We start from the raw sequence: 25,923 nt of genomic DNA, 5'->3' as shown, positions 1-25,923 counted from the left end.
TGACAATGGAGGAAATTTAACTTATATTTGATTTTTTTTTTCAGAAATATAAAGAAAGGAGTGAATTAACTGAGCTACTACAACTACATAAAGTAAACTTCAAAAAATAGTAGGATAATTTTCATTTAATCGAAGTGATATATCAACTATGGACAAAAGGACAAGATAATATAAAAGAAAGACCAAAAATTATAGAAAAACTTTTCTCCTCAATTCCAGTCCTGTTGATTTCCACCAATACATTGTTTAAGGAAGTGTTGCAAAGAAATTCTTATTCAAGAAATTTCAATTGTTTTCAATCTTAAAACTGAAGTAAGACTTTTTAAATATTAACAATGAAATTGAATTTTATCTAAAGACTGTAACTGAAGTAAACTTTTGTCTAAATACTGGAATCAAGTAGTATTTTTTACCTCAATAATGAAAATAAAGTAAAAATGTTTGTTTAATATCTAAAAATAAATCGAAAGATTTTGTCTAAATGCCAAAACAAAATGATAGAAGTTCATATTTGAATAATGAAACTAAAGTAAGAAGTTTCGTCTATCAAAACGAAAGCAGAACATTTCTCTTTTAAATACTATAATTGAACGTTTTCCCTCAATATTAAAACTTAAAAAGGACTTTCTATTGAAATATTAATATTAAAGTAAAATCTGAATGCCTGAATGTAATACCACCATTTTCTTATAATACCTTTTCTTATTTTGATGGCTGCTTTTCTGGTCCCATACAGCAGGGGAATCCCGCTCTCTACATCATAGCAGAACATGCCTTTACCTCCATGTAAAATTATCATAAGATGGGATATTCAAACGCTCATATGGATGTGCCTTTTATTTCTGACATTTCTTGTAATGTGATTCTATCTTTCTTTGTGTCTTTCATCATTAAATATTCTACAGTTGAAGAAGAATATTTTCTTAAAAGTCAGCTTAAAGAGCATTCATTAAACCGAAGACTGTACCTACTGTATAATTCTAGAGCATATTTAGATACATATTTTCAATTAACTTGCATATATTTCAGAAATGAATATAATAACAAACAATGACTACCGATGATAAAATGTTATCTCAAGTATCCACGAAAATACTGAGAAGTATAAGTTCACACAAGAGAAGATATAGTGGCTGTTTATAAAAACAGGATTGCTAAATCAGGGTGAAAAAAATCACAACCAAGCTTCTTAAATGAGTAAGCTTCAACTGAAGAGAATGCCACTTTATTAAAAGAAAATTCTGTGGCCATTTCATTCTAATCTCCCATAAAAAATCATGAACTTATGCTGGTTGGTAATGGCATTTTAAAAGATTACACCAAAATCTGTGTAAATTGATAAGAACTCAAAATCTTTTGTTTAAAAAGGAGCAAGCCTTATTTTTAAGATGGACGTTAAAAAGGAAATGCTTCCCAACTTGCATGAAAACAGAAGATAAATCTTGGTTATGATCTCCAGTAACCTTAGGGTCTCATTTCATGTATTGATATATCCTTTCCAGAAATGAGAGTAATGAGATACCCAGGGTCAATCCAATCATTCCTCCGATTTCACTCACAAATTGAGATAAAGGATAGCCATCACTATCAATAAATTCTTCAAATCTTCTTGCATCTATATACATATGAAAAGAATGGTCGTTATCATCTTCCTCTAAACTGGTGGATTCAACGCGAAATGCTAATCCAGGACCCATTCTTACTTCACCTGCAAGATCAATACTATAGTGATACTGAACTCTACTCTGACATAGTTCCTTGCATAGGTTAGCTTCAGTTTTATCCAAAAAAATCTCCAACATTGAACTATTTGAAGGATTTATGAACCAAAGTGAGTTTAGAAACTCCACAAACTGCTGAAAACTACAGAACTCAATATCAGCTTTCTTTTCCATCCAAGGTAAGCAACAGCCCAACTTCTTAGTCAGAAACTTTTCTAGACAGCGAACCAAACACTTTCCAGGCTCGTCATTTGAACCATGGAATCCCTGCCACTTTGAGACTCTTTTCAACTTGACGTGTGTATCGGACTGAACGTGATATACCTTTGAAGTTAATGGCAAGAAATCGCCTTGGGAATGGAGAAACACATTCATTGCAATGTTTTTATGGTAGTCTTTATTTTCAATAAACCGATATTGAGAGATAGACATACCTATGTTTATTTTACGCTGACCCTTAAACCTAAGAGAATGGCATGTATTAAAAATTGAGTAATTTTGAAGATTAGTGTGATATTCCGTACTATTTGTAAAGCCACCAGGATGAAATTTACCACTATTCCATGAGATTTTAAACCATAAGTCTCTAGGATCTGGGTTGTTTGAGTGTAAATCGTAAGAAATATTTCTTAATAAATGCGTAAGTTCTTCATATTTCTGAACATGGTCTAGATGGGCTAAACTTCGAAGCTCTTCCTCTAAGTGGAGTTCTAACAACAATTTGCTTATATTAAAAGGAGGCCAAATACAAGTTGTTAGAGTTGGTAAATCTTTAATGGCCATGGCTGTATCAGAATTTGTTGTATAGATGGGATGACTAAAAAGATATTTTTGTAAAGGATATGCACAAAATATCAGACACAATACTATGATGAAAATATTTAAAACGAAAATTATAACTCTTCTGCAGTTATAAAATCGAATATTAAAATGACCTCTTTCCTTCAAGACATTCAATAGACCTAATATTGAAAATCCATAATAGAGTCCTAATATTCCTCCTAGGCTACAAATAATATCTATTCCAGAAAAACCTGCTACATGACTCTGAATTAGATTAAGATTACTTATAAAAGAAGCATTCGAAATTTTGCATTGTTTACTACATGCTGCTAATTTGGATTCTGAAAAGGATGAGGGTATAACACCTTCAACTACATATTTCAGCTTTGGAAGTGAAAGGTCTAGGTTGTAGCAACTAGGCAGGTCATCTAAGTACATCGAACTTATTGGTACAGAGGGAAAGTCTACAACAAGGCACTGAACTAAACAAACCTCCTCAAAAGGTAATGAAATCAGTTGACATCCAAAGGGTCTACTGGCTAAAAAGGAAAACAAAACTTTCCTTAAGCTCATAGAGTGATTAGATAAGCTGTAAGGTTTCTCACCGAGAGATACCATACACAATTCTGAACTGCTTCTGTATCTGTTAAGAATTATCCCCAAATGGACTGAGAAAGGCAGGGAGGACACCATTAAACCAGAAAGCACAAACAATGTTTTCAATCTATAAACCTCTACTTCAGTGCTGACTACACAATGTACGACATTTCTTAAGGGGTTTATATTTGACAAATAAAGCCAAATATCAAAAATAGAAATTCCTAGAAAAAGCCCAAGGCTTCCCCCAATATCTTCCAGTAATTTGGGTAATGGGTACAATGCTTTCTCCTGGAAATCTAATACTGCAGATGCTAGCTCTAAATTGACATTATTCATATTATATAGGTATTCATCTCCATTCTCTATTTTCCATCGAAATTCATTCCCAGGTTGACAAAGATTTTCAGAAAATTTCAATGTATCCTGGCCTAGGGAAAGGTACTTGGACATTGAGACAATATGCTCAGATGTGGTGGCACACAGAGAATATAATGGCTTCCATAAAGTATCCTTATATATTGGGGTGCAATCTACGAGTTCTCCTCCTTGTTTAAGTGCGATTCTGTGTAGACAAGTAGCAGAGTTTCTATTTACTTGGTCTCTTTTATTTCTGTTAATCATGTAATGGGTCAATTTATAATCTGTAGTAATGATTCTTCTTTCGTAATCTACATTATAGATATCAAAGGAATGATAAGTTGAGGGCAAGTAAATTAAACCTTGGTAAAAAAATGATTTTAAAAATTCATCCCATATGGGGCAAAATTCTATTAGATCCTTAGTAGAACACTCCATTCCAATTTGCTTTCCAAAGGACTGACATGCTTGCAAACTAGTTGGGAAATCGTGCAATTTAACACTAAGTTGAAGACTATGATGACTTGAGTCAGGAGGAACAGTGAGAGTCCAACAAGGTCCTATAGGTGTGAAAGAGCGATGCCATAGCCGAGATGAAGCATTTCCTCCAGAATAAGATTCCACAATGAAATCACCAACTCTTACTTCTTTCACCAAGTCACCAAATCTCCACGCTGCTTTTTCCACTAATTCCTCTCCTGATAGGAATCTGTCCAGTCCAGTCAAAGATTCTACATTGCTTTGCAGATCGCTTGCTGTGTCCACAGATATGTTCAATCCAACATTAATTAGGCGGGAGGGATCAAACATGGGAAAGGGACATAATATCAGCGGAGGAAATTGTGCTGCTAGATCAGGGATCTCATTCACATAAAGAGCTGTGTGTCCCAAGAGGTAGACGCTGACGTTGGAATAGACGTTGTAGCTAAAAATGGACCATACAGTGGCGGTAATAATCGCTTTCACAATTGTTGGCCCAATTTTGCGGTGAACTCGAACCCTCGGCTTGGTAATATTCCGCAATGTTGCCTTTTCTACCATCCTCGCTGGCCTCCTGGACAAAACTGATAATCGACATAATTTTAAACTAGGTCGATGGTAAGTAGATTGTCACATTTATCAAAAGAAAAGTAATCATCGAGATATACAGACAACATTACACTACGTTCAATATCATTGTATAAATATATTAACTTCAATAGATCACCATTGTTGGCCTGAATGACGTCCATTTGTTGGTTATTGACATTATGGATTATAAGTTCTGAAGGTCAAATGATGATATAGAAAATGGATGACAATAATCAACTGCTTTTTGCGTCATCACCTGATGAAACGAATCACAAGCAAATACTTCAAACTGACTCCTTGTATTGCGAATGGACTGAAATTTAATTGACCTTACTTTTTTATTGCTCATTTTATATCTGGCTAGTTATATACTGTACCTTTAATTCCTTCGCAGTATTTATTCAAACCTAAAATCAATTGTCATGCATTTATCCAATCAATACTCCTCACTATGCCTTTGGTTTGGAATACAACTTACCTCCTTTCACAGTATCTATCTGAGCTTAAAACCAATTGTCATGTATTTATGCTTCCACCTCTCCAACCAGTGTTCTCAGGTTGGTACTTGTTTGTGTGCATACACCTCATATGTCTTCTATCACCATGATGTAGGTATTCTAATTCATGCTTTCTCTGCATCTTCTAACTCCACCACATATCAACCTTCATATAAATTACAAGTAATTATTATTATTATTATTATTATTATTATTATTATTATTTCTTAATATTATCAATTATTATTTATTAATATTATTAATTATTAATATTAATATTATTATTATTATCATTTTTATTATTACTAGTATACGCGACCTTTAAAAATAACAGCTAAATATTTAGATAGCTATGCACACATATGCACTCACTACCTCCTCTCACTACTGAAATCTTTCTACCCGGAGATAGCTACCCGAGGATAGCGTTATGTTCGGCTAGCAGTAAATAACTTTCTCGATTAGTAAGGCCAGGTAATAACAGACGATGTTATAGTAGTGTATCGATAGGATCCTACTATGAGATTCAGGGCCTCTGTAACACGGTTTTTTCGCAATAACTTTTTTTCTATGAATTTCATAAATATAACGCTTATTCAGAATGCACATTATATCTACACATAAATTTTGACTATATTCTGCATTACGTAGGTTGAATAAATTTGGTACTTTATTAAGTAAAAGTGACGATTTTTGAAGACGGGCCAACTTACTCAGAGAAAAGGTTTCGAACGCACTCGTTACGTAACTTATGACGGCATTTCTTCTCTCTTTCTCGATCGATGATTGGTTATACATAACGAAGGCTATACCTCTACCAACAATAACACAAAAGTGTAAATAAAAGCAAAGCAGTACACCTTTATGAACTCTGAAACCTCTCCACTGAGAATTGTCATAATGAACAAACGAACAAAATATGTTAATAAATACAAAAACACTTCGATTATTTGTCTAACTCCCAAAATAAGTTTCCTAAGAAATTACAGTCTACTTTATAGGTCACAATCAGATTGACAAAGTGTATGGAATAGTTGGTAATTTTCAAAAACGTAGTAGACCAGCTTGATTTGATAACTGCTATATCCAATGTCAAGCAATTTTTATTCATTGTCTATCAACCTACCTATTTACTGTAAAAAAAAAAAAAAGCCGGGTACCGTATTTTGGCTTTAAACCTTCACCAATAATTATCGTCAGAATGATGACTTCAAGAGGCTCCACCCACTTTGGCCTCGTTATAATTCAGGATAACACTGAAGGCTATCATGGACATTGTTGGATCAGAAAATTTAAATTCTGGCTATAAAAACTCATTTCTCGGGTAGTTGTAAGAAGTGCTAAATGATCCTCAAGGATCCCAGCAGTTGGCCTAAACGTTTAATTCATGTATACTACTGTTGCGGCTATACTGCTACAGTAGTATTACTAGGCTAGCACAGATACCCCACCCACATTTATGTATCGTTCCGCCATTCATAAAGTCTTTGTCATGTTTTTTCACTGTGCAATAAGCCATGGCCTCCTCAGAAATTAAGTTTAACATTAGATGATAGGTTATTTCATTAAGCGGACAAATTATGGCAACTGGGTATGTTATTGCCGATGTTGAAGCTAAAGATAAAGTATGGTATCATTCCTTCATTGCATTATCATCTTTACTACTATTTGTTTGGCTACATGTAGTAATTATTTTAAAGGATAAATGAATTATGTTCACTTTACTTTTATAAATTCCCATTAGATGTACAAATAAAACTCCTAAAACTATTCATGATTTATTTACAAAATGCAGTCATGCCCAAAACATAGCCAACACGGTCGTATGGCCTAAGAAGAAGAACAAAAATTATATCGGATGATCCGTTGGTCTGATGGAGATTTTAGCACAAAAAATATTATTTTAACAAAAATAGTTATTTAAGACTGTTTACATACAATCTCTCTCTTTCTTTCTCTCGTGGTGGCATAGTGAATAGTTAATGGAAATGTTCAAAAGCCTGAATGACATTACAAGTATTATAAGCGTGTTACGCTAAATACAAATCAGACCATAAACATTGGATTTAAACTAGAAACTGAATAATTACCTATTCAGGCTATAGTAAATATGGCCACGGGCTTTTTCTTGACTGTATAAAGTTGCAAGTCGTAAGACAAATGCAGTTTTGCAACCACGGGGGCAATTCCAAATCCTGTTAGCCATTCTTGACTGCTATGGGTTTCAGAGCCGATGGAAGAAGGTGAATGGGTGTCTGGTGGATGGGCGGGGCAAAATTTTGTCAAAAGATGTATACATTGCTTATGTAATGAATGTTTTCGACTCTTGGCTCGTTATCACTGGCCATGGCGTCGGCTAAATCATTTTTACTCTATAAAAATTAAAACTATCGAGTTTAGGTTATTGATAATGCTGACAAAATTTGTGTGTGGTTGTAAAATATACATATGTCAACTTTCAGCTACATCCGATGCTTTGATAAGGAGCAAAGTCCAAAAAACCGTGTTACAGAGGCCCTGAATCTCATAGTAGCAGGGAAATAAGGAAATGAAAAAAACGACATAAGTAATGAACAATTAAAATAAAATATTTTAAAACATTAACATTAAAACAGAATAGAGGAAAATTTCCCTGTTTTAGGAAAATGAGAAGAAAACTTCGAAATCAACAGAGAAAGTTTACTCGGTTTCGCATTTATGAAAAGCACGATACTTAAATGGGAGAAGCCACAAAATCTCTAACAAATAGTAGAAAAGTTGGTGCTATTAATGAGGGTACTAATACTCTGGTGTATATATAGCCCTAACCACTGATAGTCATAATGTGGCCAGTTGGAGGAAAATTAACGTTTTGGGGAAATTTTGAGTCCAAGAGGGTAAAAAGGGAAAAAAATACTAAAATCAATTGGGAAATTTTATTCGAAGGTTTCATATTTATGAAAAGCAGGATATATGTAAAATTGGGAGAAGACACAAAATCTATAACAAATAGCAAAAAGATTGTTTCCGTTAATGAGGGCACGAATTCTGAACAGATGGTAGTGGGAGTAGATCGACAGTTTAACTGTTATGTTGTTGCAGATTAACTATTATCCCTCCCGGCAAACAAAGGATTAACGAAGCTTTTAATCCGACCCAAACAATTCCTATTAGACAATAAAGGGATTTTGACAAAGGAAAAATCTATTTCTGGGGAGATACCTGTGACGCCCGGTGAAATGAGTCCTTCTTTACGCTTTTATTACTCTTTAATTTACTCTTCGTTATCGTTTGGTCTAAATCATTATTCTTTATATCATGGGAATATTGTTAGTAGTCCACTACAGAACAAAGGCCTCAAACATGACTTTCTACTTGCGTCTGACTATGGCCTATCATTGCCAGTCCACGCCCACAAACTGTTTTAGTTCGTCAATCCATCGTCTTCCCTTCCTTTACCTGCTCTTCTCTCTCTCTCTCTCTCTCTCTCTCTCTCTCTCTCTCTCTCTCTCTCTCTCTCTCTCTCTCTCTCATATATATATATATACAGTATATATATATATATATATATATATATATATATATATATATATGTAGCTCTTCACTTGAAAAAGACGTATACTATTGTAAAATGTCTGATTTTGTAAGGTTGAAAATAGCACATTGCTCCAAGTAACTGATAGACTATTTCCCAGCTGTCATTTTACGATATGAAATACGATGTAGTTATTTACACTTTTGACGATTTTGTTTTCATGCAACGAGTAATATTTTTATTAATGTTAATACAAATATTCTTCATCATAACTCGTGTGAACTCTCTCTCTCTCTCTCTCTCTCTCTCTCTCTCTCTCGACCTGTTTCTCTCTGTAGACCTCGTGGCGTAGTGGTAAGCGCACTCAACTCAAAGTCTGAGCGACCTAGGTTTCAAAAAGTGTTCACTCATGGATGGCCAAGGCAAATGACATGGCTATGCCCTAGAGGTCAAACTTCCAGCTGATGTTTTTCTTCATGTTGAACAGGCTGACAAAAGTTTCCCTTTATAGTTTATATATGAAAGATCTCATTTGAATTCTGCTGCGGTTCTTAAAATGCTTTATTTTAATTCATTACTTCTCTTGTAGTTTATTTATTTCCTTGTTTCCTTTCCTCACTGGGCTATTTTTCCTTATTGGAAACCTTGGGCTTATCCAACTAGGGTTGTAGCTTAGAAAGTAATAATAAAATAATAATAATAATAATAATAATAATAATAATAATATTATTATTATTATTATTATTATTATTATTATTATTATTATTATTATTATTATTATTATTATTATTATTATTATTTTATTACTTTCTAAGCTACAACCCTAGTTGGATAAGCCCAAGGTTTCCAATAAGGAAAAATAGCCCAGTGAGGAAAGGAAACAAGGAAATAAATAAACTACAAGAGAAGTAATGAATTAAAATAAAGCATTTTAAGAACCGCAGCAGAATTCAAATGAGATCTTTCATATATAAACTATAAAGGGAAACTTTTGTCAGCCTGTTCAACATGAAGAAAAACATCAGCTGGAAGTTTGACCTCTAGGGCATAGCCATGTCATTTGCCTTGACCATTCATGAGTGACCTTTAAACCTTTTAAGCCTAGGTCATTCAGACTTTGAGTTGAGTGCGCTTACCACTACTCCACGAGGTCTAGAGAGAGAGAGAGAGAGAGAGAGAGAGAGAGAGAGAGAGAGAGAGAGAGAGAGAGAGAGAGAGTTAACACGAATAATGATGTAGAATATTTGTATAAACATTAATAAAAATATTACTCGTTGCATGAAAACAAAATCGTCAAAAGTATAAATAACTACATCGTATTTCATATCGTAAAATGACAGCTGGGAAATAGTCTATCAGTTACTTGGAGCAATGTGCTATTTTCAACCTTACAAAATCAGACATTTTACAATAGTATACGTCTTTTTCAAGTGAGAGAGAGAGAGAGAGAGAGAGAGAGAGAGAGAGAGAGAGAGAGAGAGAGAGAGGAGAGAGAGAGAGAGAGAGAGAGAAGCAGGAAAAGGAAGAGAAGACGATGGATTGACGAACTAAGAAAGCTGGCATAGAAAGGCCATAATCAATCAGACGCAAGTGGATAGTCATGTCTGAGGCCTTTTTTCTGCAGTGGATTACTAACGGCCGATTATATATATATATATATATATATATATATATATATATATATATATATATATATATATATATATATATATATATACAGTATATATATATGTGTGTGTGTGTCAGACAAATAACTTTATTTGAATGGATTTCATATGTAGATGATTTGTACATGTGTGTAATGCATTTGTTCATGAGTTTTATTAATCAATACGAACTAGAGAGACGAAAGGTTTAAGATGTAATTGAGAAGGAATATATTAAAACACAGAGAGATGAGAGTGAGCGAGCATTAGGTAGGGGCTGTTATGCGAAATGCGCTCAGGGTTAGGAATTGAAAGACGCACACTTTATATATATATATATATATATATATATATATATATATATATATATATATATATATATATGGTACTTAGATATGCTATTCTACGTTTATATTGAATAGACAACGTCTAGGTGGCGTTCGAAATTCGAAGATAGTTTCTCTCCAGATAGACTGCCTCCCAGACAGTTTTCAGGAATGAAAAAGGATAAGAATGCATACTCTCTCTCTCTCTCTCTCTCTCTCTCTCTCTCTCTCTCTCCTCTCTCTCTCTCTCTCTCTCTCTCTCTCTCTCTGAGTCAAAATGTGCGAAGAATAAAATGGAAATCTGAGAAGAGACCAAATCGTTTTCAGCGTAAGATTTCTCCTGTCTTCCGCCTTTGAAGACGCTCTGAACATTTCCATGAGAGAGAGAGAGAGAGAGAGAGAGAGAGAGAGAGAGAGAGAGAGAGAGAGAGAGAGAGAGAGAGAGAGAGAGAGAGAGAGAGAGGATTGCTTCTTCTTTCGATTATTTTCACGAATGCGAAGAAAATCTATACGGAATTGGAAAAAAAAAGATGATTTCCAAAAAGGTCTTCGGCGCCAGTTGGCTTTGCCTCAGGAACGCTTCAAACACTGAAGAATTTTACGATTCGAGGCGAAAGAAAACTAGTGTTGATCTTTCCTTTGCTTGTCATTCTTTTTACTTTTTTTCTGCACTTCTTATCTAGTGGATTCTCGGTCGCTTTTCTCGTTTATTAATATGTATGATAATAAATAAGAAAGTTATTATACACTAATCTTTCTCTCTATCATCCTTGGAACCTTCTTACCTGAAGACATATCGGCTGAAGCCAAACAAGAATTTGTTGTATCCTACTGGCTCTCTCTCTCTCTCTCTCTCTCTCTCTCTCTCTCTCTCTCTCTCTCTCTCTCTCTCTCTCTCTCTCTCTCTCTCTCTCTCGATGCCTTCTTACCTGAAGACATATCGACTATGACTGAAGCCAAACAAGAATTTGTTTTATCCAAATGGCTCTGGCTCTCTCTCTCCTCTCTCTCTCTCTCCTCTCTCTCTCTCTCTCTCTCTCTCTCTCTCTCTCTCTCTCTCTCTCGGAGCCTTCTTACCAGAAGACATTTGGACTCCGGCCTGAAGCCAAAGTATAGATGTTGGTCATTTTTTAATAATAAACTTGGTTCTGATGTCAAAGAAGATCATTATTACTAAAAATGGAGAGCAAATCTATGTATGAATTGTCATTGGCTGCTTCAAATGGTTTTGACAGCTTTACGTGTTATAATGTTAAAATGTCCCAGAGATGGACGAATCCATTAGAATATTGTTCAATAACAGGTTTGCCCATGTACGAATTAGATGATATTTGGTACTACGTAACCAAAAGACTTGGACAAGGAAAATTCGGAACCGTATTTAAACTTGGTGGGATTTTCGACGGATACTGTCTGAAAATGACTGAAAGAGATATATATCCCGAAGTCCTATCCCTCCTTCATTTACAGCATTTGGCAGTTCCAGAAGTCATAGGAATCACTCGGGAAAGGCGGGGGATCATCCTGTCGTGCCATCAGATGACGCTTCATAATTGGGTGTGGGGGATGGCACCATCCTGGGAGGAGTTGCTGCCCGTATTGATACAACTGGCGGAAGCTATATGGGAATTCCACGTCGCTGGTTTCTGCCATAACGATATCAAATTTGATAACATTATGGTAGACTTTCCGCCCGAAGGAGGGGTTCCAAGAGTGGCGGTGATCGACTTAGGCCTCACGACAGCGTTCGGCTTCAGTCCTTTTCACCCTGAAAGGATCCCAGTGCGTAAATGGTTCGCTCCGAAGATCCTTGCGGGAGAGGGTTGCGGCCCCGGCACGGATGCTTATAGCTTGGCTGTCGCTATTGACTATTTAATATGGAACAATTTGCTCGCGGTTGGGAAGAACCTCAATAATATGCTGAATTGGTTAGTAAATTGCTATGGAGACGAGCGGGGTTGTAACATGGAAACACTACTCACAGCATTACGGGCGGAATACTACGGCTGGCATACTGACGAACAGGATCGGATGTGGAATGATCAGCAACGAGAAAATTTTACCAATGACGATTATGAGCAGGAACGTTATTATCGTCAGGGTGGCCACGGCAGTGAATTTGAGAAAGACCAATGGAACCGGATGCACATAAAACACAAGATGATCGAAGATCTTTTTTATCTGAAGTACAAAGAAGTGGGGCATTGCAGGCAGCGATGTGCCCAGTACAAATGCGAGCGTGAAGAAATGATGAAAAGAATACTATCCCTGGAGAGGAAACTCGATTTCACCCGGAAAGAAAATGATGCAATGAGAAAGGAATTAATCAGATTTCAAAAACAGAAACAAGAGCAGAAAAGAGAGGAGGAACTGAAGCGGGAGACGCAAGAAGACGTGAATAAAAGTGCCCAGAAGAACTGGGAACAAATGGCCCAAGGTACGAGGAGCACGAGTCGAACATTAAAGGAAAAAACAGACAATGAACTCATTTCTAAGCTTAAGGAAGAAATTCTCAATCTGAAGATGGATTTGACAGATACCAGGCAGGAGAAAAAAGGGAAAGGTAAGTGTGACCTTACGAGGAAGTTGGAGACTACAGAAACGGTCACAGACGAGCTAAATAATACAATAGAAAAGCTTACAAAAATTGTTTATGAGAAAGACCAGAAGTTGGTGTCAATAGAGCGAAAAGCTGACCAAGGAAATTCTGGACTTACATCGTCGGACTTGAGAAGAATGGCTGAACTCGTGTGGCATGAATGGGACGATTTTGAAAGGAAGATAAACATGGATGGAAGGAACATGGACCCGAAATATATTGACGATAAAACTTTGGAAGAAAGGGTCTCTGACCTAGAAAGGTTCCAGACAGAAGTAATCAAGGGAGTGAAAGAAGTCCTTCCATACCTATTCAACCCTTTCAAGATGTATAAGAAGCTTTTTGAAATGATTTTTGGTTTAGGTAAGAAGAAGAAGAAAGAAGAGGAACTGGAAAAACCGGTTCCTGACCCTTATGCAATGCAGGACCCCCATGGACAAGGCCCTTATGGCCCTTATGGTCAACCAGGATATGGTTATGGTCCACCAGGACAATATGGACCGCGAGGACCTGCCATCCAATCTGGTCCACCAGGATATTATGGACCGCGAGGACCTGCCATCCAAAATGGTCCACCAGGATATTATGGACCGTGGGGACCTGCCATCCAATATGGTCCACCAGGACAATATGGACCGCGAGGACCTGCCATCCAAAATGGTCCACCAGGATATTATGGACTGCAAGGACCTGCCATCCAAAATGGTCCACCAGGACAATATGGACAGCGAGGACCTGCCATCCAATCTGGTCCACCAGGATATTATGGACCGCGAGGACCTGCCATCCAAAATGGTCCACCAGGATATTATGGACTGCGAGGACCTGCCATCCAATATGGTCCACCAGGACCTCCTCGTGCTCCACCAGGACTTGCCATCCAATATGGTCCACCAGGATATTATGGACCGCGAGGACCTGCCAACCAATATGGTTCACCAGGACCTCCTCGTGGTCCCCCAGGACCTCCTCATGGTCTCCCAGGACCTCCTCGTGGTCCACCAGGACGACCTCGTGGTCCACCAGGACGACCTCGTGGTCCACCACAACCTCCTCAGGGTCAATGGGGCCCACCAGCTCAAATACAAATGGCTGCCATAGGAAGAGTCAACAGGTGTTCACAGGAAGAAACTAAACGACCTCCTCTAAATTGTTGCCTGCAAGAAGACGTGAATAAAAGTGACCAGAAGAACTGGGAACAAAGGGCCCAAGATACGAGGAGCACGAGTCGAACATTAAAGGAAAAAACAGACTATGAACTCATTTCTAAGCTTAAGGAAGAAATTCTCAATCTGAAGATGGATTTGTCAGATACCAGGCAGGAGAAAAAAGGGAAAGGTAAGTGTGACCTTACGAGGAAGTTGGAGACTACAGAAACGGTCACAGACGAGCTAAATATTACAATAGAAAAACTTAGCAAAAATGTTTATCAGAAGGACCAGAAGCTGGTGTCAATGGAACGGAAACCTGTCCAAGACAAATCCCAGCAGAATGAGCGGATCAAAGAAATTAATTTGGTGTAAGAATCAACGGAGGACAAATTCCTTAAAAACTATAAAGTCCAAAAAATATAAAATAAAAAATTCTTTTTTGCACTGGAATAGTGGAGCAGAAGTGCCTGGGTAGAGTATGGCAGTTATATGGATTAAGGGCCAATGAAATACAGGTAGTTAATGCCAAATGGATTCCGACATTCCAGGTCTAAAGATAATAGTCTAAAAGATGGACTCAGCAGAAGGAAGAAGTCACACTTGTTCTAGTATTTATTTTTCCTTGACAAAGATTCACTTGTACTGTTTCTTTGTCAGGTGACGAATGCGGAAAAAAACAGGGCTGACTGCTTCTAGTATGCTGTGTCCCTTGGATAAGATTCCTTTGCACTGGAATAAGGGAGTAGAAGTGCCTGGGTAGAGTATGGCAGTTATATGGTTTAAGGGCCATTGAAATAAAGGCAGTTAATGCCAAATGGATTCCAACATTCCAGGTCTAAAGATAATAGTCTATAAGATGGACTCGACAGAGGGAAGAAGTCACACTTGTTCCAGTATGTATTTTTCCTTGACATAGATTCACTTGTACTGTTTCTTTGTCAGGTGACGAATGCAGAAAAAAACAGGGCTGACTGCTTCTAGTATGCTGTGTCCCTTGGATAAGATTCCTATGCACTGGAATAGTGGAGCAGAAGTGCCTGGGTAGAGTATGGCAGTTATATGGATTAAGGGCCAATGAAATACAGGCAGTTAATGCCAAGTGGATTCCGACATTCCAGGTCTAAAGATAATAGTCTATAAGATGGACTCAGCAGAGGGAAGAAGTCGCACTTGTTCTTGTATGCATTTTTCCTTGACAAAAATTCACTTGTACTGTTTCTTTGTCAGGTGACGAATGCAGAAAAAACAGGGCTGACTGCTTCTAGTATGCTGTGTATCCACGAACCTTTTTTATAATAAAAAAAATCACGTTCCGATGTCTCATTATCCGTGGACATGGGACATACATATATTATATATACAGTATATATATATATATATATATATATATATTTATATATATATATTCATATATATATATTCATATATATGGATATATATACATTTTATATATATATATATATATATATATATATATATATATATATATATATATATATATATACATAAATATGTATGTGTATATATATATATATATATATATATATATATATATATATATATATATATATATATATATATATATTATATATATATATATATATATATATATGTGACATTCAATTATTCAATAACAATATTGAAATACTGACAATCCCTTTCCCTTAGTCCAAACATTATCGGGTATTTGGCAAGACCACCACTGCTTCACAATTGGTTTCGAAATAAAAGCTTCAATCGCAGCAATGTTATTACTTCCCAAAAATATAGACAGTGTAAAAGGGACGACTGGTTGGACAGCGAGGTGGGAGACAGTTGATACACTATACAAAATAAAAAGTGTGAGAGAAATTTTGCGTCAAACTGAGGAAAAATTCATTCCCCAGTTTGAGAGCACTCTTGTCCACCACAAGGCTTCATCATAGATATGATATTCTGTGTTGAAATCAAATGACTTCGCCAAGGCATCCTCACGTTAAGAGGGAAATAAGAAAACATGATCTTATACACATCTTATTTTGCAGTATCATGTTGACCATAACTAGCATTTAATGTGTTAAACATTCTTCAATGTTACCTTATGTCGTTCCACAATGAACAAATGAATGATATGATTCTTGAATGTTCCTCCGTTTCTCAACGTCCACTATTTTCCCTCCTGGTTCCTTCACATGTAAAACCTAACTGAAAGTATGTTTCTACATTTCTCGAATGACCATCAGAGGCGGCACTCAAAAAATCCACTTGTTCATAAACAATAATCTTATATCAAACTATAATTTCTCCCTAAATTACACTTCAATCCGGGAGTTGAAGAAACAATAATTTGATGTAATTAGACTGGATAAATGACGGACCATCTAAGGAATGGTACAAAATATCGGGTAACAGACTGGCCATATTAGTTTTTCATATTAGTGTTTATAATAGAATTTCCTACTTTCTCACTCTCTATATATATAACATATATATATATATATAGAATATATATATATATATATATATATATATATATATATATATATATATATATGTATATAATATATATATATATAGATATAGATATAGATATATATAATATATTAATATAATAAATATTAATATATTAATATATAATATATAATATATATACATATATACATATATATATACATATGTACATATATAAATACATACATATATACATATACATACCTACATATATACACACACATATATATATATATATATATATATATATATATACATATATATATGTATGTATGTATGTATGTATATATACACATATATACTCACACGCCCATTTTATATATATACATATATATATATATATATATATATATATATATATATATATATATATATATATATATATATGTATATATATATGTGTGTATGTGTGTGTGTGTAGTGAGTGTAAGTATGTGTGTTAATAGAAGGCTAAAAGAACCTTGAAAGAGTAAACAGTATTGAATGATGCCGCACCTCATCTGTTTGATTTTTTGAATTATCATACAACCCTCTTTGCTTGCCACGAAATGATATATGACCTCGTTAAAAGAGAAATGTGAAGAGTCAACGTTGTAACTCGTTCTCTGACATTTATGTTCGAATAAAATTCTTCGCAAACAGGAGAGGATGACCGTAAACACATTACCTGATGCAATAAATCGACCATGTAAATATCCTTGTTGCAACATTATCGCTATTTCACTTCAAGTGAGTCAAGTAGAACACGAGCATGTCATAAGAAATTCCAGAGAATAGAATGACCATTAGAATAAACGATAAACAAAGTTGTGCAGTTTAATATAATTAATCAAATAAATACCCATAGACGAGGTGAGCTAGAGAGAGAGATAGAGAGAGAGAGAGAGAGAGAGAGAGAGAGAGAGAGAGAGAGAGAGAGAGAGAGAGAGAGATAATAATAATAATCTTTATTTCAAATAATTACATTGTTTATTGCATAATACCTTTAAAATTAATACTTTTAAAAATAATAAGCCTCTTACATTTAAAATCCTAGATCTCTTCCATTTAAAATCACACTTATGAAATCAAGCAGTAAAGGACCAAAAGGCTTCGCTCACCCCCAAAGAAGTGACCAGTATCACTCGCCTGCATCCTTCTGCAGATAGCTCTCTTCATAAAGCAAATCTACTTCTTGCCCTTTAGGTAGGGCAGCTACCCGCAATATCGATATTTTGCACATGAAGGACCTGATGACCAAAGTCGATGCCCTTATGGACAGCCCCTTCCCCACCTTCGAGACCCCCATGAACGCCTCCACTCTATGACGGAGTGGACAACTATTCAACATCAACCAAAGCTGACATGAATGCGGTAGGACAGATGCCTGTCCTGTGACGTGCCTGAGCAGCAACGCCGCCCACCAAACACATTTACCATCCCATGCTTACGCTAAACCAATAACCTCTCCAGCCACTTACTAATTGCCCATCAGCTGTAGTAATGCTACTACCACTCCAGATTCAGAGCTGCTGCGAAAAAATGTATGAACAGTTGTCTGTGGCCAAAATAAACTTGTAAGTAGGCCATCATTTATGGCAGTGGCCTCCCGTCACAAATCTTTTCGTTTTATATGATGCAGGTACCGGTGTGTGATTTTAGATAGACACGAGAGCTTGCCGTTCTCTTCTGCAAAGGCCACTCTCCAGGTCATGAGGTGGTCTGTCTAAGTCTGCCGACGTCCGACTAGTAGCTGCTAATGGATCTGCAATACCCACCCTCAGTTATTATGAAATCTTCACATTATTATTTGGAAGCGCCAAATATAACTGTAAGTTTCTTGTTGATTTCAGATTGCCAATCCTGTGTGCGGATTTTCTCTCGCATTTCCATGTCCTGGTTGATATAGCTCACCAACTTTTAGTGAACGCGGATTCATAATCTATGACACCTCTCCAAACACGGCCCCTGCAGTATTGCTCTCTACATCACCGATCCGATGGATTCCTACTCCACCTCCACACGTCGTACCCAGAAGTTTTCCGTCCAGAACTTCGTCAAATGCCCACCGTTCGTGTTAGACGGTATTTATTACCACATTAAGAAGATGGACCTCCCAGTGTTCCCCAGATTCAGGCGGATGGCACCGGATCATTTGGCAGACGATAAACAAACAGTAGCCAGAATGGAAGAAATGGGACTTTGCCAAAGGGCCTCAAGCCAATGGTCGTCACTCTTACGCATCGTCCTCAAGAAAGATGGCTCTCTGCCTCAATGTGGGGATTACAGGCGCCTGAACATGCAGACAAAACTGGATCACTATCCCATTCCAAACATCACTGATGTGACCTCCAACTTGCACAAAGCGAAGGTTTTCTTCATGCTCGACATCCTGAAGGGGTATTACTAGGTGCCCATCAACCCAAAATACATCCCAAGATCACCCACCATCACCACCCATTTCAGTACATACATCTTTAAATACCTCTGTCACCTTTCATCATGTTCGACCGCCTACAACATATCGGCCTTGAAGTCCGGTACAAGTGAACCTTTGGTGCCAATAAAGTATCATTCTTAGAGTACAGATCTTTCTTGAATGAGTCTATTCCATCTCTGAAAAGGTAGCAGCCATTCAGAACTTCCTACGCCTTGACTGTCATAGCTCTGCAAGAATTCTTGGGCATGATCAACTATTATCAATGTTTTCTGCCAGCCTTCGCCACCACTCTTGCACCCTTCTACACCTCCATCAAGGGCAAGCCAAAAGACTTGAAGTGGGGTCCAGTTCAAGAATCGGCCTTCTCCAACGAAAACAATACCCTATCAACACCTACTGCTCTCAGTTTTCCCGTGACACATGGCTCCTCTCCTTCTCTCCATCAATGCCAGTGATGTCGCTAATGGTGCAGTACTCGAGCACGTAGTCAACAGCTCACCATGCCTACTAGCCTTCTTCAGTTGAAAACTGTCCAAGGGGAAACCTGGCTACTCTACATTCGGCCGCGAATTGCTGGCGATGCACTTGGCTGTCAGTCGCTTTCATCACTTACTGGACCAAATGCCTCTGGCGAACGCCTTCACTTAAGAGCCCAATGCCTGGTCCGCCCGTCAACACCGACATCTCTCTACCACGGCTGAATACAATGTACCCTTCAACATGTCCCGGGGAAAATTAATCTCGTTGCCAATGCCCTGTCCAGAAACACATTGGCTGCCATTTACCTGAGATTGGATTACAATGCCTTGGCAGAAGCCCATCGAAAAGATCCAGAGTACCAAGCATGTAGGACATCATGCACATCCCTCCATTGGGAAAACGTCCCCCTCAACAGCTCCAACGCCACCCTCCTCTGTGATGTCTTACTGGTAGACCTAAACAGTGGATACCTGTTCCCATGCGCCGACAGGTGTTTGATTTCATTCATGACCTCTCAAATCCCTCGTGGTGGTCTATTGCACAACTACTGAATACGAAGTTCATTTGGCACAGCATTACTAAGGATGCTAAAAATTGGGTCAACAGATGTACTCATGCCAAACTTCAAAAGTACATCGACACAGATTCAGGAGTGGGCACCTTTCCTCAACCTCAGCATCGTTTTGCTCAAATTCACATAGATGCAGTAGGTCCCCTACCCACATAGCAAGGACATCGTTACACATTTATAGTCATCGACTGCCCCACTCATTGGCCTGAAGACAATTCCACAAAACCTGCAACGTTTGCCTCATGTACATCTGCCTTATTCTCAGGAATAAGTATCCTTGAGCATATTACTTCTGACAGAGATACCGCTTTAACTTCTCCATTGTGGACATCATCAGCAAATCTTCTGGGAATCACCCTACATCAGACTACCACCTACAACCTGCATCGAATATAATGGTTGAACATTTTCATCGCATCATCAAAGCATCATTGATGTCGCACTGCAAGGACTCCAACTGGTTTACACAGCTTCCTTGGATCCTCCTGGGACTAAGTAACACTCCTAAAGACACCCTGAATATCTTAGCAGCGGAAATGATGAACTGGTTGTCCCTGCCTAATTTTTTCCATCTGCAACCTCCTCCAACAACCTCCAGCGCCTACGTCACTTTGCAGAAAAATTTACTCTATGCCGCCAGACATACAAGTCCCCACCGAAGCAACACATACCAACAGAACTGCACTCAGCAATGCAAGTTTTCCTGCTCAACAACACTAGCTAGCCATCACTAAAGCCCCCTTACACGGGCCCTTTCCTTGTGATCTGTCGTACCCCAAAAGCATTCTTGATTAACATTTGTGGCAAAAAAAAAAAAAAAAAAAAAACTAGGTCTTCATTGATCTCATATATCCTGCATATCTCCTGCCAGACGACATACCTACAGTATGCCTCTCTAGAGCAGGGCACCCTATTTCACATATATGTCATTTTTTAGGGGGGAGCAGTGTACCACACGTGTTTCATACACTCGTGCACTGTGACGGGTTTCCTTTTCTATCTATCACTCGCTCTTCCCTGCACTGTTAATAAACAAACCTCTGTAAGCATATTAGCTCATGTTTGATTTCAACTGAATATTTGTGACATTCCTGCTCGCAAGTCCGTGATTGTTTAATAAAATTCGGTTGCATTCACCTCACCTCTCGGTTACAACCTAACGGCTCTCCCATACAATGAATAGTGAGAAGGTCATTTGTTTTTCTTCCTTCAGACTACATTCCGAAAATAACTATGTATTGCCCATAGTTTTAACCAGGTAAAGATACCAGTGATATGTTTTTATAACATATGATGGTATGAATTATAATTAAAAGTGATAAAAAGAGTTAAAACCCTAAATGTACAAGAATTTTTGTTGAACAACATAAGTCGTGCTTGCGCTCAGCAGTTGCCGTCAGTGGTGGAAGCATGTCATAACATCATGAGATGGGCGTGGCCTATCTCCACTTGACAGATTGTGGCGACTATACTGTAGTTACCTACCGATCATACAAGAATGTCTTTTTTTTCATATAATGCAAATATTAATATAGGATGGGATTTCAAACTCTCAAATTGATGTGATGCTTTTTATTTACAATATTTCTTACAATGTGACTACTTTTCTTTGTGACTGATAATAATCTTTAATCATTAGATATTCTACCATTAAAGAAAAATTCTTTCAAAGTTACCATGAAGGGTCTTTTACAAAGACGAAAAGTAAATCTATTATAAATTATTTATTGAAAAGAAGTAAACATATGTTCAGAAATAATTGTAACTATAAGAATTACTTCTCACAAGAGATAATAATGTGGTTTCCTATAATAGCAGGATAACTAAATCAAGAAAAAACTCCAACCAACATGCCTTTAATGCACAAAATTGAACAGCAGAGAATGCCACTGATTTACAAGAAAATTAGATGACTTCAATCAATAATACTCTGTTGGCCATTCCATTCCTATTGTCCAAACACGTCATAAAATGACACTTTACATATTTCCCAAAAATCATTTTAAAAATTGCAACAATACCAAAACAAAATTTTCTTTTGAAAACGAAACATATTTTTTTTAAAAGATGGAAGCTAAAGAGGAACTACTTCCCAGCTTTCACGGACGAATAATATAAATCTTAAATGTAATGTTTAGCAATCTTAGGGTCATATTTCATTTACAAATACATTTTTTTCAGGAGAGAGAGTAACGAGACACCCAGGGTCAATCCAATCATTCCTCCGATTTCACTCACAAACTGAGATAGAGAATAACCATCATTATCCACAAATTCTTCATATCTTCTTGCATCAATATACATCCTAGAAATGTAAACTTCATCCTCTTCTTCTAGAATGGGGGATTCAATGCTAAATGCTAGTCCAGGACCCATTCTTATTTCACCTGCAAGATCAATACTATAGTGATACTGAACTCTACTTTGACATAGTTCCTTGCATAGGTTAGCTTCAGTTTTTTCCAAAAAAGTCTCCAATATTGAACTATTTGAGGGACTTATAAACCAAAGTAAGTTTAGAAACTCCACAAACTGCTGAAAACTACAATACTCAATATCAGCTTTCTCTTCCATCCAAGGTAAGCAACAGCCCATCTTCTTAGTCAGAAACGTTTCTAGACAGTGAACCAAACACTTTCCAGGCTCGTCATTTGAGCCATGGATTCCCTGCCACTTTGAGACTCTTTTCAACTCGGCCTTTGTATGAGACCGAACATGATATACCTCTGAAAGTAATGGTAAGAAATCATCCTGTGAATGAACAAACATATTCATTGCAATGTTTTTATAATAGTCTTCCTTTCTAATGAACCGATATTGAGTGATGGACATACCTATATTTATTTTACGCTGACCCTTAAACTTGACCGAATAGCACGAGTTAAAAATTGAATTATTGTGAACACTAGTGTGATATTCAGTATTATATTCGAAGCCAACTGGACTTAATACACCACTATTCCATGCAATTTTAAACCATAAATCTCTAGGGTCTGGGTTGTTAAAGTAAAATTTGTTAGATAAATTTCTTAATACATGTGTAAATTCTTCATATTTCTGAACATGATCTAGATGTATTAAACTTCGAAGCTCTTCCTCTAAATGGAGTTCTAACAACAATTTGCTTATATTAAAAGGAGGCCAAATGCAATTGGTCAGCGTTGGTAAATCTTTAATGGCCATGGAGGTATCAGAATATGTTGTATAGATGGGATGACTAAAAAGATATTTTTGTAAAGGATATGCACAAAATACTAGACACAATACTATGATGAATACATTAAAAAAGAAAATTAAAACTCTTCTACATTTATAAAGGCGAGTTTTAGAATCAGATAACCCCTTCAAGACATTCAAGAAACCTAGCATTGAAAATCCATAATAGAGTCCTAATATTCCTCCTAGGCTACATATAATATCTATTCCAGAAAAATCTGTTACTCTACTCTCAATTAGATTAAAATTACTTAGAAACGAAAAATTTGAAATTTTGCATTGTTTACTACATTCTGATAGTTTGGATTCTGAAAAGGACGAGGGTATAACACCTTCAACTACATATTTCAGCTTTGGCAGTGAAAGGCCTTGATCGTAGCAACTAAGCAGGTCATCCAAGTGGAACGAACTTGCTGGTAAAGACGGAACGTCAATCACAAGGCACCGAACTAAACAAACCTCCTCAACAGGTAATGAAATCAGTTGACATCCAAAGGGTCTACTAGCTAGGAAAGACAACAAAACTTCCCTTAAGCTCATAGAGTGATTAGATAACTTGTAAGGTTTCTCACTTAGAGATACAATAAACAACTCGGAACTGCTTCTGTATCTGTTAAACATTACCCCAAAATGGACACAGAATGGCATAGAAGCTGCCATTAAACCTGAAAGCATAAGCAATGTTTTTAGTTTATAAACCTCTACATAAGTTCTTAAGGGACCTACTTTTGAAATATAAAGCCAAATATCAAAAATTGAAATTCCTAAAAATAGCCCAAGGCTTCCCCCAATATCTTCCAGTAATTTAGGTAACGGGTACAATACTTTCTCCTGGAAATCTAGAGCGGTAGGAGATGTTAGTTCCAAGCTGAAGTTATTGACAATAAATGAGTGTTCATTGCTATCCTCTATTTTCCATCGATATTCGTCCTTTCCTAGTTGACAACGATTTTCAGAAAATCTTAATGCATCCTGACTTTGTGATAGGTAATCTACTATTAAATCAAGGTGCTGTGGTATGGTAGCACATAGGGAATTTAATGGTTTCCACAAAGTATCCTTATATATTGGGGTACACCTGGCATGGACTCTTCCTTGTTTAAGTGCAATTCTGTGCAAACAAGTCGCTGAGTTTTTATTTCCTTGATCTCTTTTATTACTGTTGATCATGTAAGAGGTCAATTTGTTATTTTTGGCCATAATTTTCCTTTCGACTTCAAAGTTATAGATATCAAATGATCGATAAGTCGATGGCATGTACACTAATACATTGTGATAAAATAATTTTAAAAATTCACCCCATATGGAAGAAAATGGTTTTTGATCATTCATAGCAGAATTCTCCATTTCAATTTGCCTTCCATGGGACTGAAATAATTGTAAACTAGGTGGGAAATCATGCAATCTAACACTCATTTGAAGGCTATGATGACTTGAGTCAGCAGGAACAGTGAGAGTCCAACAAGGTCCTATGGGTGTGAAAGAGCGATGCCATAGCTGAGATGAAGCATTTCCTCCAGAATAAGATTCCACGATGAAATCACCAACTCTTACTTCTTTTACCAAATCACCAAATCTCCATGCTGCTTTTTCCACTAATTCCCCTCCTGATAGGAATCTGTCCAGTCCATTTAAAGATTCTACATTACTTTTCAGATCGCTTGCTGTGTCCACAGATATGTTCAATCCGACAGTAATTAGACGGGAGGGATCAAACATGGGAAAAGGACAAAATATCAGTGGAGGAAATCGTGCTGCTAGATCAGGGATCTCATTCACATAAAGAGCTGTGTGTCCCAAGAGGAAGACACTGATGTTGGAATAGACGTTGTAAGTAAAAATGAACCAAACAGTTGCGATTATAATGGCTTTCATGATTGTTCGTCCAATTTTCTTGCGACATCTAATCCACAGCCTGGTGATATTCCTTAAACTTGCTCTTTCTACCATCTTCGCCGGCCTCTTCGACAAGACTGTCAATCAACAACATTCTTAATCATGTTGATGGTAAGTGAATTGCTACGTTTATCAAAAGAAAAGCAATCATCGAGATGTACAATAACAATATTTGCACTCCATGCAACTTTAGTATATTAATTTCTTTAGATCACCATTGTTACTAATCACATTAACTTGACTGGAATGGCGTTTGTTTCTTTGTTGACATTATGAAATTATCATCCTGAAAGGCTGCTGGTGTGATAAGAGAATGGAAGTTAATAAACAATGGCTTTTTGCGTCTTAACACACTCTAGTTATTATAACCAGTAAGGTCTTCACCTGTTAAGACGAATCACAAGAAAATACTTCAAAACTGATCTCTCTTTTTTTTAGGAACGGGTTTTATATGCAATTTACACAGATCGAAGTAAAATAGAAAAATAAAAATTTCATTAAAAGTCACACAAAAAAAATATACGTAGAATCATGTATGCAAAGACAAGACAAATATACCTCACTCTGCTATTAATAATCTTACCTT

The 25,923-nt window shown here is 36.8% G+C and overlaps 1 protein-coding gene across 1 annotated transcript; it reads left to right on the top strand.

Annotated features, from left to right (window-relative positions):
• The first annotated feature begins 18,733 nt into the window (after nucleotides 1-18,733).
• On the top strand, nucleotides 18,734-20,959 carry LOC137618455 (uncharacterized). The gene is made up of 3 exons (XM_068348619.1): nucleotides 18,734-19,134; nucleotides 20,228-20,360; nucleotides 20,525-20,959. The coding sequence occupies exons 1-3, from the start codon at nucleotides 18,734-18,736 to the stop codon at nucleotides 20,957-20,959; spliced, it is 969 nt and encodes a 322-aa protein (XP_068204720.1).
• The last annotated feature ends 4,964 nt before the right edge of the window (nucleotides 20,960-25,923 follow it).

This window comes from Palaemon carinicauda, chromosome 24 (genome assembly GCF_036898095.1).
Source record: "Palaemon carinicauda isolate YSFRI2023 chromosome 24, ASM3689809v2, whole genome shotgun sequence".
Lineage (NCBI taxonomy): Eukaryota > Metazoa > Arthropoda > Malacostraca > Decapoda > Palaemonidae > Palaemon > Palaemon carinicauda.
The sequence above is the reverse complement of the archived record's forward strand: the minus strand, read 5'-3'. Positions and strand labels throughout refer to the sequence as shown.